Genomic DNA, 16,638 nt, shown 5'->3' on the forward strand with positions numbered 1-16,638 from the left:
ACATACACACACAAAACACACACACTAAAACACACACACTAAAAACACACACAAACCAAACACACACAATACAGAACACACACAAACACAAACATAACAACTAAAACACAACAAACACACAAAACTAAACACACACGACAAAACACACACAAGACAAACACAATAAAACACACAGCAAAACACACTAAAACACAACAAACAACATACACACAAACACACACAACTAAACACACACAACCAAAAACACAACAACACACACACACAAACACAAAACACACACAAAACACACACAAACACACACAATAGAACACACAAACAACACAATAACACACACAACTGAACACACAAAAACACACAACAAACACAAACAAACACACACTAAATACACACACAACTAAACACACACAATAGAACACACACAACCAAACACACACACAACACACACAAAACACACACGACTAAAACACACACAACCAAATGCACAAAACAGAACACACACAATAGAACACACACAACCAAACACACACAACCAAAACACACACGACTAAAACACACACAACCAAACTCACACAACCAAATGCACAAAACAGAACACACACAATAGAACACAAATAAACACACAATGCACAACAGAACACACACAACTAAAACACATGACTAAAACACACACAACAGAACACACACAACTAAAATGCACAAAACAGAACACACACAACCAAAACACACACAACTAAAACACACACAACAGAACACACACAACTAAAACACACACAACCAAACGCACAAAACAGAACACACACAACCAAACACACACAACAGAACACACACGATGAAACACACACAATATCGTATTGCTCCTTCAATACTTGGGGTTATAGAAGTGTAACGTTATGTATATATATATATATATATACATATATATGAATATATATGTATAAATATCTATACATATACATATATATGTATATATATTTATATATTTAACTTGGGTTTATTTAAATCCCTAAACAACTCGGTGCCAGATGACAGAATTAAAACTACAATTCCTCTTCAGAGACTTTGGCAGAAAATGGAAACAGGAAACGTCGCCGAGCAGAAAGCAGCTGAACTCTATTCCGGGAGGAAAGTTTGTTTGTCTTTATTTTGTGTTTTTTCTTATCAAAATCAAAGTAAATATATATATTTTTTAACTTAAAGACTTCCAACCACTTTTCGGCTTTTATCTTGTTTCGTGGATTCCTCGTTGGACCGAAGCTCCGTCGTCCTCGATCTAAACGGACAAAGAAACTCTGAACTCGACAGAATATATATAAACACATATACATATATGTATACATATAAATATATATATATGTATACATATCTATATATATATGTCTCTATATATATATAGACATATATATATGCATATATATGTATATATACATATATACATATATATGCATCTATATATACACATATATACATATATATGTATATATATGCATATATACAGTATATATATTTAAATATGTATGTATATATATATATATAATGTACATATTGTACTCTATTGTTTTTAAATTGAACTCAAATAGACCCTGAGCTGCGTAGTGTAACATCGTAAAAGCCAACGTTCTCGTTATGTAAGATTCTGTGATTGAATTTCTCTTTTCAGACGTTTTATGCAAAACAAAAACTAAATAAGTTCCTCTCAGTGTCGAGAAGAGGAACATCTCCAGAGGAGTGGAACAATAAAGTCTTCACAGAAAGAAAGAGAAGAGGAACATTGTTGTTGTTGTTGTTGTTGTTGTTGTTGTTGTTGTTGTTTCTCTTTGTCGCCGTTCAAAGCTTCTCTCCTCGGTGGCTCGGCTTCCTCCGACCTCGGAGAGAAAACCCTCGTGTCCACATTCCTGAGCCAGAGAAAGTGTCTGGTCCAGCAGCACGACACACTGCACACAACTACACACAACTACACACGCTGCACACAACTACACACGCTGCACACAACTACACACACTGCACACAACTACACACACTGCACACAACTACACACACAACTACACACGCTGCACACAACTACACACACAACTACACACAACTACACACGCTGCACACAACTACACACACTGCACACAACTACACACTAACACAACTACACAATAACTACAACTACATACACACAACTACACACAACTACACACATTAACACACACATTACACAACTACACACAACTACACACTGCACACAACTACACACACAATGCACACCTACACACACAACTACACACACGAACACACACACAACTACACACACAACTACACACAATACAACTACAGCACACAACTACACACACTGCAATACACACAACTAACTACACACTACACACAATACTACACTATAATACACACAACTACACATTAACAACTACACACAACTGCACACAATACACACACTGCACACAATACACATTAACAATACACACTAATCGCTGCACAACTACACAACTACACTGCACACACATAATAACAACACACACAACTACACACTACACAACTACACACAACAACTATTAACAACTACACTGTAATAATAACTACACACACACTACACACACTACAATAACAACTACACCACACAACTACACACATATACACACAATATTAACACTACAATACACAACTACACACAACTATACACGCTGCACAACTACACACATTACACACACAACTACACACACTGCACACAACTACACACAACTACACACACTGCACACAACTACACACAACTACACACGCTGCACACAACTACACACAACTACACACGCTGCACACAACTACACACGCTGCACACAACTACACACAACTACACACGCTGCACACAACTACACACACAACTACACACAACTACACACGCTGCACACAACTACACACAACTACACACAACTACACAACTATTACACACTACACCTACACACAACTACACACATATACACTGCAACTACACACACAACTACACACGCTGCAATAATACACAACTACACACACGCTACACACAACTACACACAACTACACACACTGCACACATTACACTACATACACAACTACACAACTACACACACGAACACACACACAACTACACACGCTAATAACTACACACAACTACACACTATTAATTATACACACAATACACAACTACAATTATAATACACTACACTAATACACAACTACATAACTACACACACTACACAACTACATATTAACAACTACACACATTAATAACTACACACAACTACACACTGCACACAATAATACACAACTATTACACTACACACGCTGCACACAACTACACACAACTACACACGCTGCACACAACTACACACAACTACACACAACTACACAACACAACTACACACAACTACACACGCTGCACACAACTACACACGCTGCACACAACTACACACAACTACACACAACTACACACAACTACACACGCTGCACACAACTACACACAACTACACACAACTACACACAACTACACGCAACTCCGCGCTGCTGCACCCGACTACACACACACACACACACACACACACCAGATTAGCATCGCTCAAACTGGAGCTGTCCAGCGAGTATCTGTAGAACACACACACACACACACAACACACACACACACACAACACACACAACACACACACAAAGCGTTCACACTAGTTCTCTGTGTGAAAAGTAGAAAGAGGAACGAGGTCGTCGGCCGGCGTCCTGAATGACGTTCCCGCTGCAGCGGGAGAGCAGCTGGAAGGAGGCCAGACACGCGACCTCCGTTATCTGAAGGTCACCGGACTGAGGACTCATTCTCACACCGAGGAGGCGACACATGGCTGAAGTGTTTGAAGTGTCAGATATGAAGGTCAGGGAGAGGCCGAAAGAAACCAGATGATCTTTTATCTGGATCTCCGTTAGTTTGCCGAGATGATGAGTCAGCGTTATTCAAAGTGACATTAAGAAGCTCTCGTCCCCACAGAGCAGCTGCTGTCTCCCCCGGACCCCGGTGGGAGGGAGCGGACCCCGACCATCTGATGCTCTTATTGCTCAACATCAACCGATTACGTTCCCTCCACAAACTAAACCGCCGTGACGCTCGGAGCTCGCTGCGCCTCTCGGCGTCTCCAAACCGGCGGAAATATTTTTTTTAAATCATAAAATTACATGCAAAACACAACTTGTGAAACACAATGTCGCCGTTAAAGAATCCAACCGGCGGAGCAGCCGGCGGGACGAGACGATGAAAGAGGACAGACGTCGAGAGGAGACGCTGTATGAAGACATCATGAAACCTCCACTTCACATCTCACAGTATCCAGATACTTCAGGGATGCGATGAGGTGTGATGAAGAGGGGGATGAGTGGCGTGACCCCCGAAGCATCGACAGTTCACTTCTGACTTATGAAACAGAGCGAAAGATCCTCGTGAGGAGGTTTAGTCAGTATCGTGATTTAAAGTTCCTTTAAAAGCTGTTTCATACGGACAATAATGGTCAATAGCGGTCGATAACGGTCAATAACGAACAATAACAGACAATAACGGACAATAACAGACAATAAAGGTCATTAATGGTCAATAACGGTCAATAACGGACAATAACAGACAATAACGGACAATAAAGGTCGATAAAGGTCAATAAAGGTCGATAGCGGTCGATAACGGACAATAAAGGTCAATAACGGTTGATAACGGTCCATAACGGACAATAAAGGTCAATAAAGGTCAATAACGGTCGATAGCGGTCGATAACGGACAATAAAGGTCAATAACGGTCAATAAAGGTCAATAACGGTTGATAACGGACAATAAAGGTTAATAACGGTCGATAGCGGTCGATAACGGACAATAAAGGTCAATAACGGTCAATAAAGGTCAATAACGGTCGATAGCGGTCGATAACGGACAATAAAGGTCGATAACGGTCAATAACGAACAATAACAGACAATAACGGACAATAACAGACAATAAAGGTCATTAACGGTCAATAACGGTCAATAACGGACAATAAAGGTCGATAAAGGTCAATAAAGGTCGATAGCGGTCGATAACGGACAATAAAGGTCGATAACGGACAATAAAGGTCAATAACGGTCAATAAAGGTCAATAACGGCTGATAACGGTCAATAACGGTCCATAACGGACAATAAAGGTCAATAAAGGTCAATAACGGTCGATAGCGGTCGATAACGGACAATAAAGGTCAATAACGGTCAATAAAGGTCAATAACGGTCGATAGCGGTCGATAACGGACAATAAAGGTCAATAACGGTCGATAGCGGTCGATAACCGTCGCCTGAGGCCCGCCGTCTTTCCCCCCCCGCCCATCCCGCCATGCAGAGACGATGCGGAGACGACGTGTTTGTACCTTTCTCGATGGACCGCGAACATTTTGACGGCTCAGAGAACTCGTCTGCAGCGCGAGGAGAGAGAGAGGAAAGTTACACTTGTTAGAGATTCAGATTAAAATCCTTCCGATAGCAAGCGTCCTCCGATAGCCACACCTCCACGAGACCGAGGCTGGAAAACACAACTCAAAGAGGGTGGAATGTACTTCAAGAGTCAATAATCCATCCATCCATGTTCAACATGTTCCAGCTCATTCTGGGGATCCCGAGGCGTTCACAGGCCAGCCGGGAGATAATATGTATAAAATATAATCCCTCTAGCGGGTCCTGGGTCTTCCCCGGAGTCTCCTCCCAGTCAATAATCTGACTCTCAGGCTTTCATTGACAAACTGACGGACTCTTCAGGGATCGTGAGGAGCTCTCGTGATAATAATGGCGTCTCACTGCAGAGTTTCCTGAAGTGGGATTAAGAAAAGAGATTTTTCTGATGGTGGACGAGCGTCGGGTTTCAGGACTCCAGAGGGATCCGGGAGCCGAGCCGACGCTGCAGTGAGTCTCCGTCTGGAGGGTTCTGGAAACCCCGGTGGACGGAAAGTGTTCACCACCATGTCAATAAAACATAAGAGGAGATAAAACACCACGTTTCACATGAGCACCGAGGATGTTTTAATATTAATCACATCCCTTCGTTTGTGGAGCTTCTGCATTAAAGTTCACTAGAGGTGTGTGTGTGGGGGGGGGGGACAGTAATGTGAGGAGGGTTCAGTTGAAGGCCTGCAGGTAGAATTCAACACACACACACACTCTCTCACACATTCTCTCTCTCTCACACTCACACACACTCTTACACACACACACTCTCTCTCTCACACATTCTCTCTCCCACACACACTCACACACTCTCTCACACACACACACTCTCTCTCTCACACACACTCTCTCACACTCTCTCACACACTCTCTCTCACTCACACACTCTCTCTCACACACACACACACACTCTCACACACACTCTCTCACACACACACACTCTCACACACACTCACACTCTCTCTCACACACACACTCTCACACACTCACACACTCTCTCACACACACACACTCTCACTCACACACTCTCTCACACTCTCTCACACACACACACACTCTCTCTCACACACACACACACTCACTCTCTCACACACACACTCACTCTCTCACACACACACACACACACTCTCTCTCACACACACACACACACTCTCTCACACACACACACACTCACTCTCCCACACACACACACGCACACACACACACACACACACACACTCTCTCATTCTCCCACACACACTCACACACTCTCTCACACACACACACACACACACTCTCTCACACACACACACACTCTCTCACTCTCCCACACACACACACGCACACACACACACACACACACACACACACACACACACACCTTGACACCCAAAGCAAACGCACCCAGGATCCCCTGCACAACAATCGACCTGGAAGTGGTCCAGTGGAAGTGTGTGTGTGTGTGTGTGTGTGTGTGTGTGTGTGTGATAACAACTCAAGAATAGAGAACAGGAAATCACGCTGTGAGCTGAGTAATCTGGTTATGTGTGTTATCATCTGACTCTAAACTGATCGATTACATTTTAAACTAATTGTCTGAGTGTTAAATGTCACTCCGATGTTTCTGCCTGTGAGCAACACGAGTTATTATTACATAAACAAACATCAGACGTCGCAAACGGCTTTCAGATTGGAAAACAATAATATTAATAAAGGTATTTTCATAAGTGAACTGATGTGAATGTTATGATCGATAACATCAGAGCGACGCGTCACCGTCAGAACATGAAGTCACCGTGAAGTTCCCCAGACAGCAGAGACGTGAACTCACCCCATCATGGTCCAGAGGCTCCGGAGCTGCTGGAGCTCGAACTCACAAACACTTTGAGTCTTTTCTCGAAACGGATTCGCTTATTTCCCCGAAATCCTGAACGCAACTCACATTTCCGAAAGAAAAAAAGAAAAGAAAGAAAAGACAAATCACTTCCGACTCCAGCCTCCCCGGTTTCCCCTCCAGCAGAACTCCTCTCTCCTCAAGTCACTTGTACTCCTGCCCGCTTTCCTTCCTTTGTCCGCCGCGGCTTTCCGCGCAGAAACACGCCGCGGATACGTCGTCCTCGGTGCGTAATTACGCGCCGCGGTTCGTTTGGCTGAGTCCGGGCCGACTGACGGAGGAACGTCGACACGCGTCGGGCAGCAGAGTCCTTCTGGCTCAAACCTCGTCCGGGACTCAGTGCTGTGCCCCCTTCCCGCCTCCGTGCCAGACCTCACTGGGATCCCATTCAACTCTCTCGATGGGACCGCGGAGCCTCTGCAGCGCCATCTGGTGGCCGCAATAGCGAACTACAGCCCCGACCCCCATGGCCACACGTATTCCTCACAGAATGTGGAGACGTCCTGAAGGCTCAGTGATACGTTTCTAGGATCGTCAATCGGTTGTTTACAATAAAGCAAATAATCCGTCAGATGTACAACGTGCATCTCACGTTAAATCAGATTATTCTATATAAATCGGTCCATAAAGTATTTGATTGTAATCCTATCACATATTATGAGGGCTATAATCTAATAAATCAACAGCAAAATAAATATCTTGCTGTTAATAGGATGAGAAAATATCTGAGTGGAAATGTGCTTGTGAAATCCTACAAAGCTCATTAAACTCACTACATTAAGGCCCTTAATATTTATAGGAATGTTATGTATTACTCTAATGGGATGTATTCATTGAGCAGGGGAGCATATTTCATGGTAATCATTGTCACAAAACAACTGCAGTCATGTGTTCATATTCCTAAACATCCCATACTATTAAGGATTAAATTACAACACAAATATAATCCTTAAAATATCACAAAGAACATCAAATCAAAAAGTTAATAGGCAAGAATTGACGAGGAATCTGGAGAACACGTGAACCATTTACTTATTTTTAAAGGGGGGGGGGGGTCCGAGGTCTGGGCTGAACCTCCAGGCCTTTAACTCAAAGGGTATGTCGGACATTTTCAGAAAGTAACTAAGTACATTCACTCGTAGGTACTTAACTCTCATATAACTACTTTAATTACTTTATGCTTTACACGTCTACTTCTACATTTCAGAGGAACATTTTGTTCTCCTCCACATCATAATTGATTAACTTTATTTACTAGTTACTCTGCAGATTCAGTTTACTAATACAACACATACCACACAGTCAATTATTATGTTGTATTATTGTATTATTATGAATAAAGATAATGCTTGTGACATAGTATGTATACACTGTGGTATTGCTACTTTACTTGTGTCATATAATGACGGCATGTCCCCTCTACAACATACCAATATGTGACCTTAGTTAAAGGAGCTAATCAATTTATTTATTTTAAAGGTGAGCTCAGCTTATCAAAATATGTGATTCACGTAAAACTTGGGTTTTACTACAATGGTACGTAATTCTCATATAAGTACTTTAATTACTTACTAACCTAAGTTAAAGTTAAAATAAGCTTATTTATGTATTTATTTTAAAAGGTAAAACTTGTGTTTAGTAATTTTAAGTTCAAAATGTATGCAGGGCCAAAACAATACTCGTTTCAGCCGACAGAGGGCGGTACCGCGCATGCGCCGCCTCCAACTCCGAGAAGAAGAAGACGAAGATGAACGGCCCCCCCCTGTTACGTCATCAAAGTGCGACGATCTTAGTTCAGCGTCGCGTAACAACACGAGGATGTTGTTTTACTCCGCGTTAACATCGAGTATTCCAGCTAACGTCGAGTAGAATAAAGTTAACGGAACTATTGCCCCAGAGAACGAGGTCACATTATAAATGGCGGACTTCTCGTCGCTGGGCCTCTCGGACTGGCTCGTGAAACAGTGTAAACAGCTCGGAGTCAACAAACCGATGCCGGTGCAGGAGCACTGCATCCCGGCGATCCTCGAAGGTAAGACCGCGGCGAACAGACCCCCGGCATCTACCTGGACTGCTCTATGAAGTAGTGCAGGTCTCCATGAAAAAATATATACATTACTTATAGGGTCAGTTTTGGTCAGGCAGGGCGGAGGACACCTAGAAGAAGATAAACAGTCCGAATGCAGCCAACGATAGTTTTCTGAAAGTATCATAAATGTGACGCTGAGCTTTATTTCAATAATTAATATTGTTTATTTACTTTTTTCCAATATTTCCTTCAAAATAAACAATCAGTAGTCAACTAAAACTATTTTATTTTTAAATGTATCATAAAAACCTCTCGTGGGAGCTTGTCGATAAACACATTATCTGTGTTTTCGTTGAGTTAGGGATGTACCTCACGATGAGGAAGGTGTTGTTTTACGTGTACTTTTCCACCCAGGTCGGGACTGTATGGGCTGTGCGAAGACCGGAAGTGGGAAGACGGCCGCCTTTGTGCTTCCAGTAGTGCAGAAACTGTCAGAGGACCCATACGGCATCTACTGCCTGGTGCTCACTCCCACCAGGTCAGTGCTGAGTGTTCTGGGAGAGCTCCATCTGCGTGGGATTGTTTATGTCACGGTTCCAACTTTTCACTTCCGGTTATTTCTAGGCTGCTGATTTTAAGATGAAATATTTTGTGAGAAGAATGAGAATCAGAATCGGCTTTATTGGCCATGTACGTGACTTTGACTCCGGTCGTCATTTACCAACAGTAGGATAAATATATTAAAAAAGACTTTAAAGACAACAGGATACAGACATATATGTATAATATAAAAACAAAAACTGGTTAGCTTCAAAATAAAAGCATGTGTCTCTAAACACAACGATCGAGTCCTCGGCACGTCGGGCTGGAACGAGTTTTACGTCGAGGTGTATTGATGTCGTGTGTGTGACGTCATGCAGGGAGCTGGCCTATCAGATTGCAGAGCAGTTCCGGGTGCTGGGCAAGCCGCTGGGTCTGAGAGATTGCATCATCGTCGGTGGAATGGGTAACCCATTCATCACGAGCGTTAACGCCGTAAGTTAAATGACAAGCTGTGCGTATTCCCTCTGAGCCGCGCGCCCCCTCTCCTCAGACATGGTGAGTCAGGCCATCGAGCTCTCCAACCAGCCCCACGTGGTCGTGGCCACGCCCGGCCGGCTGGCCGACCACATCCGCAGCTCCGACACCTTCAGCATGAGCAAGCTGCAGTTCCTGGTGAGTTCAGGACGAGGAACATTGGGTCATAAATGCATTATTATGCTAAAAGAGAAGTCTACGTGTGCAAGATGATGCGTTTACAGGGTTCGTACAGACATGGAAAACCTGGAAAAGTCCTGGAATTTGTCAAATGGTTATACCTGGAAAATTCCTGGGAAAAAATACAATCCCAGAGGTTTTGGAAAAGTCATGGAAATGTGTCGTATTCATATTTTGTATTATATTTAGTTTTAAATAATGCTTTTAAAAGAACGACGCTTTAAATATAAGCCGGCATACGCTCTTTCATATTCGCACATTTTTCCGCGCTGCAAGTGAACGCACCGCAACTGAAAAGTTGTAAATTGTTTATTCTTTTACTTAAATTATTGTTTCATTCATTTGAGTCATTTACGGTTATATATTGTATGCTTTGGAATTCTCATTGTTAGTTTAAATTAGTGCTGTGAAAAATAACGCGTTAATTCAATTACAGGTTTAACTAGTTATTTATTTTTAACGCATTTAACGCATGCGCAGAATGAGCTTCCAGTCCGTCTGTTGTTGGTCGTCTCTCCAGCAGCATGTCATTCTGTCTCTAGTGTCGCGTTAACACGACTCCGATCTCCGTCTCGCGCGCCGCAGAGCTCGGATGCCGGCGTGTGCGCGCACATCGGGACGAAAAAAAGTCACTAGCACCCCCCAACAACTCTTCTCGGAGCTCTTGCCTGTCTTGAGAGCCTGTAAATGTATATATGTGATTAATCATGATTAATCCACAGAAACCTGTGATTAACCTGATTAAAAATTTTAATCGTTTCACAGCCCTAGTTTAAATACAACATTTTATCACTTTTTCATGTCTGTATCGAGAGTTCACAAAATGTTTGGTCATGGAAATTCAGATTCTGGACGAGGCGGACCGCCTGCTGGAGCTGGGCAGCACCGACTTCACCGCGGACCTGGAGACCATCCTGGGGGCGGTGCCGGCCAAACGCCAGACGCTGCTGTTCAGCGCCACGCTCACCGACACGCTGCACGAGCTGAAGAGCATCGCCATGAACCGGCCCTTCTTCTGGGAGAGCGTCTCCGAGTGAGTGACCGGCGGCCATCGCCCGTCTCATTCTGACCTTCTGGTCTCCGCGTGCAGAGACGCCACTTATTTCAGTTTTCGGGTAAATTTTTTTTGTGAGACATCTTGCGTGATATTTATAAAACAGGAGCACCTCGCTACACTTATCATGTGCAATATGTGACATGTTATCCTCTGCAATTTAAAACTGTCAAAATTAGCATAGCTGAACATATAAGCACTTTCTGAATAGTGTTTTTTTCTTATTATTATTGTGTTATTTCTAATAACTGTAACTGAGAGCTCATGAAGTCCAACGTGTCTGGACTGTTGGTGCAGGGCAGTGGTTCTCAATGGGGTTACGTGAGATTTGTTTTAGACATATTTAAAATGAACATCTATTTTAAAAAAGCCTTTGAAAATAGTTCTTTAATAAAGTAGAAGTGTAGGTTCATGAACTGAATTGTATGTATTATACATTATATGCAAAATGCTGCAAATTACATCTGTTTTGTCCACGGCGGCAGCTCACGGGGCTATTGAAGTGTGTCGTCGGGCAGATTTCCGCTTCCTGCTGCTGCCTGTGAAGGCGTTCTGATTGGATCATCTTCAGACACGTGACCCCGAGTCGAGGGCTTCTGTTCCGTGTCCTCTTCTCCATCCGTCGGGAACGTTGACATGTTGTTGTCCACAGGACCCGGACCGTGGAGGAGCTGGACCAGAGGTACATCCTCACGCCGGAGAAGGTGAAGGACGCCTACCTGGTGCACCTGATCCAGAAGTTCACTGACGAGCACGACGACTGGTCCCTCATGATCTTCACCAACACATGCAAGTAAGGAGCCCGGCTGTGTTGCATCATCAAGGGAACCGCGGAGCTTTATGGAGCTGTTGATTGAACTCCATGATGATGGTTGAGGCTGTGGTTACCTGCAGCATACAGGGGAAAGAAATTCACCCTACATACGTATGTATATATATATATATAGATTTTAAAAATCTATATATATATATATAAAACAAATATTAAAAACTCTCTCTATATATATATGTAAAAAATGTATATAAATCTATTTAAAATATATATAAATATATATATTTAAAAAGTATATATATAAATAATAAATATAAAAATAATTAATTAAAAAATATATATAAATAAATAAATATATATAAATAAAAAATGTAAGAGATATAAATAAGTAATTTAATAATTAATAATATATATATTTAAAAAATAGATTTTTTTTCTTATATCTTTTAAAATGTGAAACTGCATGCAATCCGCAGCCAGGGGGCGCACTGTGCATGTTGTGGTTCACATGAAAACATGTTCACTAGTTGTCTCTTGAACAGGAACTGCCAAATCCTCACCATGATGCTGCGGGAATTCCACTTTCAAACCATCTCGCTGCACTCCATGATGAAACAGGTGAGACGAGTGCTGCTCAATACTCTTTTTATTTTGTGTTGGAGTTTCTTATTGCTCGTCCTCCGAACTCCTCGACAAGCTGCTGTTGTAAGTCTCATTAAAGAAACACGCAGCATGCACAAAGCCTTTGTGGTAATAGAGATGAAAGCAGAATAAACGTTTTCTCTTTATCGTCACAGAAACAAAGATTTGCGAACCTCGCCAAGTTCAAGGCCAGCGTCTTCAAAATCCTGATTGCGACCGACGTGGCTTCTCGGTAAGAAGCTCCGCCTTCATTTTGACACTTTAAAAAACAAGACGTTTCCTCAAGCCCTCAGTTTCAGAATTAAGATATTGACTCGAGCACAACTACGCTCCAATGAAAATAGACTCCTCAAAGGAGACATTTAATGTCACATTTGTATATAAAACTAGAACATATTATTGATTTGAATAACTTTATACTGTCACTAAAGATTCACTTAACGTCTTCCACCAAAATCCATTTACTGGCGGTGACGCGTGGTTGAAAGCTCTTGAAAAAGAAAGTCAAATACACGCTTTGAGTTTAGATGAAGTTAAACGTTGTCGACGGTGAGTCGGTGTGTTTTGACCCTCCCGTTCTGCCTCTCAGGGGTTTGGATATTCCCACCGTCCAGGTGGTCATCAACCACAACACGCCCGGCCTCCCCAAGACCTACATCCACAGAGTGGGGCGGACAGCGAGAGCCGGTAACCTTCCGTCACCTTCGGCGCCCTGCTTAAAGGGACGAGATCTGAAATGTGTTGGATTAGAAAACTTTATTAATCTCATTTGCCACCAACAAGTCATACAGATAAATAAAAATAGACACAACAGACAAGAAACACACAAAACCTGAAGATGACCATCAGAAAGATGATGAATCTAAAAAATAACTAAAGGTGTTGGAACCAAAGACGTTCTCAGTGGAACACGAGGCATCCCGATTCATTAAAGACACGGCGTAGTGGACGGCCTTTAAACTAAACGGTTGTCTTGAGCTTGCCCTCGTCTGTACGGTGACCTCTCGTGGGTCCTGCACTCGCTCTGGAGCTCACGCCCGACGCCTTCTCCTTCCTCTGCAGGGCGGCACGGCGTGTCCATCACGCTGGTCACGCAGTACGACATCCACCTGGTCCACGCCATCGAAGGACTGACCCGTGAGTCCCGAACACGGGAAAGACTTCTTCCTTCTGCGAGTCAACTTCAGTCCCGCAGGAAGACGTTTATTTATTCCCGTTTCCAGAGACGAAGCTGAAGGAATATCCTGTGGTGGAGAAAGACGTCCTGAAGATCCTCACCCAGGTCAACGTGACCAGGCGGAAGTGTGAAATAGTGCGACGCCATTTTCGTCTTCTGTCCACTGAGTGTTGAAGCCGTCTAGATGTCGGAACCAGAACATTTGTTTTCTTCAACTTGATGTCTATATTAAGATAAAAGTCCCGTCACAATGTTTTCAGGCTGGAGCATAACTGTGTTTTTGTGTCGTAGAAACTCGAGTCAACAGACTTTGATGAGAAAAAGGAAATCAACAAGAGGAAACAGCTGATCTTGGAGGGAAAGGTACGTTAATTTATTACTTTTAACAGCATTACCACGATGAAGCTACAAAACAAACTTCAGTTTATGTTAATCCTGTGATTTCCTCCAAAACAAACTTTAAAGGTTTTTTGGAAAGTGTGTGTGCCAGTGGTTATATTTAAAATGTAATCCACTACAATGAGCCCTTAAGACATGCTAAATTAAGTAATAAAGTATTTAAACATCTTGATGAGGGTTGTCATTTCCCCCCAACAATCTGTAGCATAGTTCAGGTCATGTTGTACAAATAGAACATTAAAATGTAATTCTGTCTTATCAGCTTGAATTGTTCCCCGTGAGTCTCAGTAGGAGGATCTGACTTGTTGTTGTTTTGCGCTCAGGACCCGGACCTGGAGGCCAAGAGGAAGGCCGAGCTGGAGAAGATCCGGAGTCAGAAGAAGAAGTTTAAGCAGAGAATCCAGGAGACGATCCAGCACCAGCAGCGCGGACCGGCCAAGAAGAAAAACAACAAGGAGGCACAGAAAACAGCCTGAAATATGTATATAAATAGAACGTTTTATCATCTATATCGTGTGTGTCAGCATCTGCAATGCAAATAAATCGAAATTTCATACCATCACGTCTCAAATGGAGCATTTTATTGATTCAGTTTAACAAGGAGTCAGGATGCACATGTTCTACAGGTGAGCCCCGGTGGGGAACACTTCCTAAAGCCGGGACACGTTTTACAGGTGGAACTAAAGAGTGAATCGACAAAAACAGCCATTTATATATATTTCTACGTCACTTAAACATGGAAACGTCTACATGGAACATGATTGTCACGTCGGCCGACGCGTCCTCGCCGCTCGCCCAGCGTCTTTCCCGGAAGAGGTTTTGAAAAACCCCACGGGGAGAAGACGCCGACGGGAAGTCGTCCGGCGAGTCGCTACGACAACAGATGTTTTAATAAAATAAACTACACGACGTGGCTAAATAACACACACAAAGCGGCGAATCCCACAACGACAAAAAGCACACAAAAAAGTTTGGATCGACTCGCAGTTCAGGATCCGCGAGAAGAACTCGAGGAATCCGTTAACACACGATGCGGCGTTCCACCAATCGAGTCCACAGAAGGAAAGTTATTCTACCGGCCGCCGCCGTGTTTCACTCCACGTGGAAGGAAGGAAGGAAGGAAGGAAGGTGGCTTCATCTCCCCGGCCTGATTTAATCAAACACATCACACCTCTTCTTGTGGATTCCTGGTTTGTTTGTTTACGCTGGCAGTTGGATTCCTGACTCCATTCACGCCTGTGATTGGTCGACTCACTCGTCTGCAGCTGCTGGCCGTCATTTAAAAATCAGGACTGATGGTTTTAATCCCGTGTGAAACTGGGGTTTTACTAGTTTCGACGTATTTCAGCCACAGGACCCGACGATCCTTTAGATTTACGTAGGTCGTGTTTTTACTCATTTGTGAACGCCTCAATTCTTCAACCCCGGGTGTCTTGAGTCGTGTGTGTGTGTGTGTGGCCGTCAGCGCGTGAACATTATTCACCAAATCAAAATGGGCGACATCTAATGTGTGCTGGCGTCTCGGGACTTCGGTCCTAAAGCTCAACATTTTCCTGAAGTCCTTTTCCTCCTCAGCCACCTTCCTCTTTCGACTACCTTCATCCTCCTCTCGTTTGGCTTTTCACCTCGAGCAGGGATGTGTGTGTGTGTGTGTGTGTGTGAGACGAGTGTGGCCCCGCCCACAATCCCCCTCCCACTAACCAATCAATGCAAAGCGTTCGAAGCGTACACACAAATAACGGTGGCGACGCCGTCCGCTTCCTAAAGATTAAAATAAGGATAATAAGCATTTCCCCCCCCCCCCCGCTGAAACACCAAAATGACATCGAGTTGAATATCCAATGCTGGTCGTGTTTGGAGAAGTTTAAAAAATGACTTATTTGCGAATATCTGCTCCGTGAGAAGAAGAAGAACAAAAAAACAAATCAGAAAGGTACTTCAAAGAAGAAAGAGAACTGTCCCGTGATGATGTCAC

At 43.1% G+C, this 16,638-nt stretch overlaps 2 protein-coding genes across 2 annotated transcripts in view; one reads left to right on the forward strand and one right to left on the reverse strand.

Moving 5' to 3' along the window:
- Nucleotides 1-7,408, reverse strand: part of LOC130193594 (homer protein homolog 3-like) — a 32,422-nt gene extending 25,014 nt beyond the window's left edge. Inside the window, exons 1-2 of the mRNA XM_056414147.1 lie at nt 7,271-7,408; nt 5,391-5,435 (exon numbers count right to left, since the gene is read on the reverse strand). Coding sequence (XP_056270122.1) covers nt 5,391-5,413 — 23 coding nt within the window. The 5' untranslated portion in view covers nt 5,414-5,435; nt 7,271-7,408. The remainder of the gene's footprint in view (nt 1-5,390; nt 5,436-7,270) is intronic.
- Nucleotides 7,409-9,119: 1,711 nt separating this feature from the next.
- On the forward strand, nt 9,120-15,222 carry ddx49 (DEAD (Asp-Glu-Ala-Asp) box polypeptide 49). The gene is made up of 13 exons (XM_056414174.1): nt 9,120-9,365; nt 9,777-9,900; nt 10,283-10,368; nt 10,456-10,577; nt 11,465-11,652; nt 12,326-12,466; nt 12,988-13,063; nt 13,243-13,319; nt 13,677-13,774; nt 14,150-14,224; nt 14,311-14,399; nt 14,556-14,627; nt 14,987-15,222. Exons 1-13 carry the CDS (start codon nt 9,251-9,253, stop codon nt 15,137-15,139), a joined length of 1,416 nt encoding a protein of 471 aa, XP_056270149.1. The 5' UTR covers nt 9,120-9,250; the 3' UTR covers nt 15,140-15,222.
- Nucleotides 15,223-16,638: the final 1,416 nt, after the last annotated feature.

This window comes from Pseudoliparis swirei, chromosome 5, assembly GCF_029220125.1.
Source record: "Pseudoliparis swirei isolate HS2019 ecotype Mariana Trench chromosome 5, NWPU_hadal_v1, whole genome shotgun sequence".
NCBI classification, from domain to species: domain Eukaryota; kingdom Metazoa; phylum Chordata; class Actinopteri; order Perciformes; family Liparidae; genus Pseudoliparis; species Pseudoliparis swirei.

Excerpts from the sequence above, each read along its gene's own strand:
- ddx49 (XM_056414174.1), top strand. The coding sequence starts at position 9,251 with ATGGCGGACTTCTCGTCGCTGGGCCTCTCGGACTGGCTCGTGAAACAG. Across the intron at positions 13,320-13,676 it reads GCGACCGACGTGGCTTCTCG|GGGTTTGGATATTCCCACCG; the intron begins GTAAGAAGCTCC and ends TCTGCCTCTCAG. Across the intron at positions 14,628-14,986 it reads AGCTGATCTTGGAGGGAAAG|GACCCGGACCTGGAGGCCAA; the intron begins GTACGTTAATTT and ends TTTTGCGCTCAG.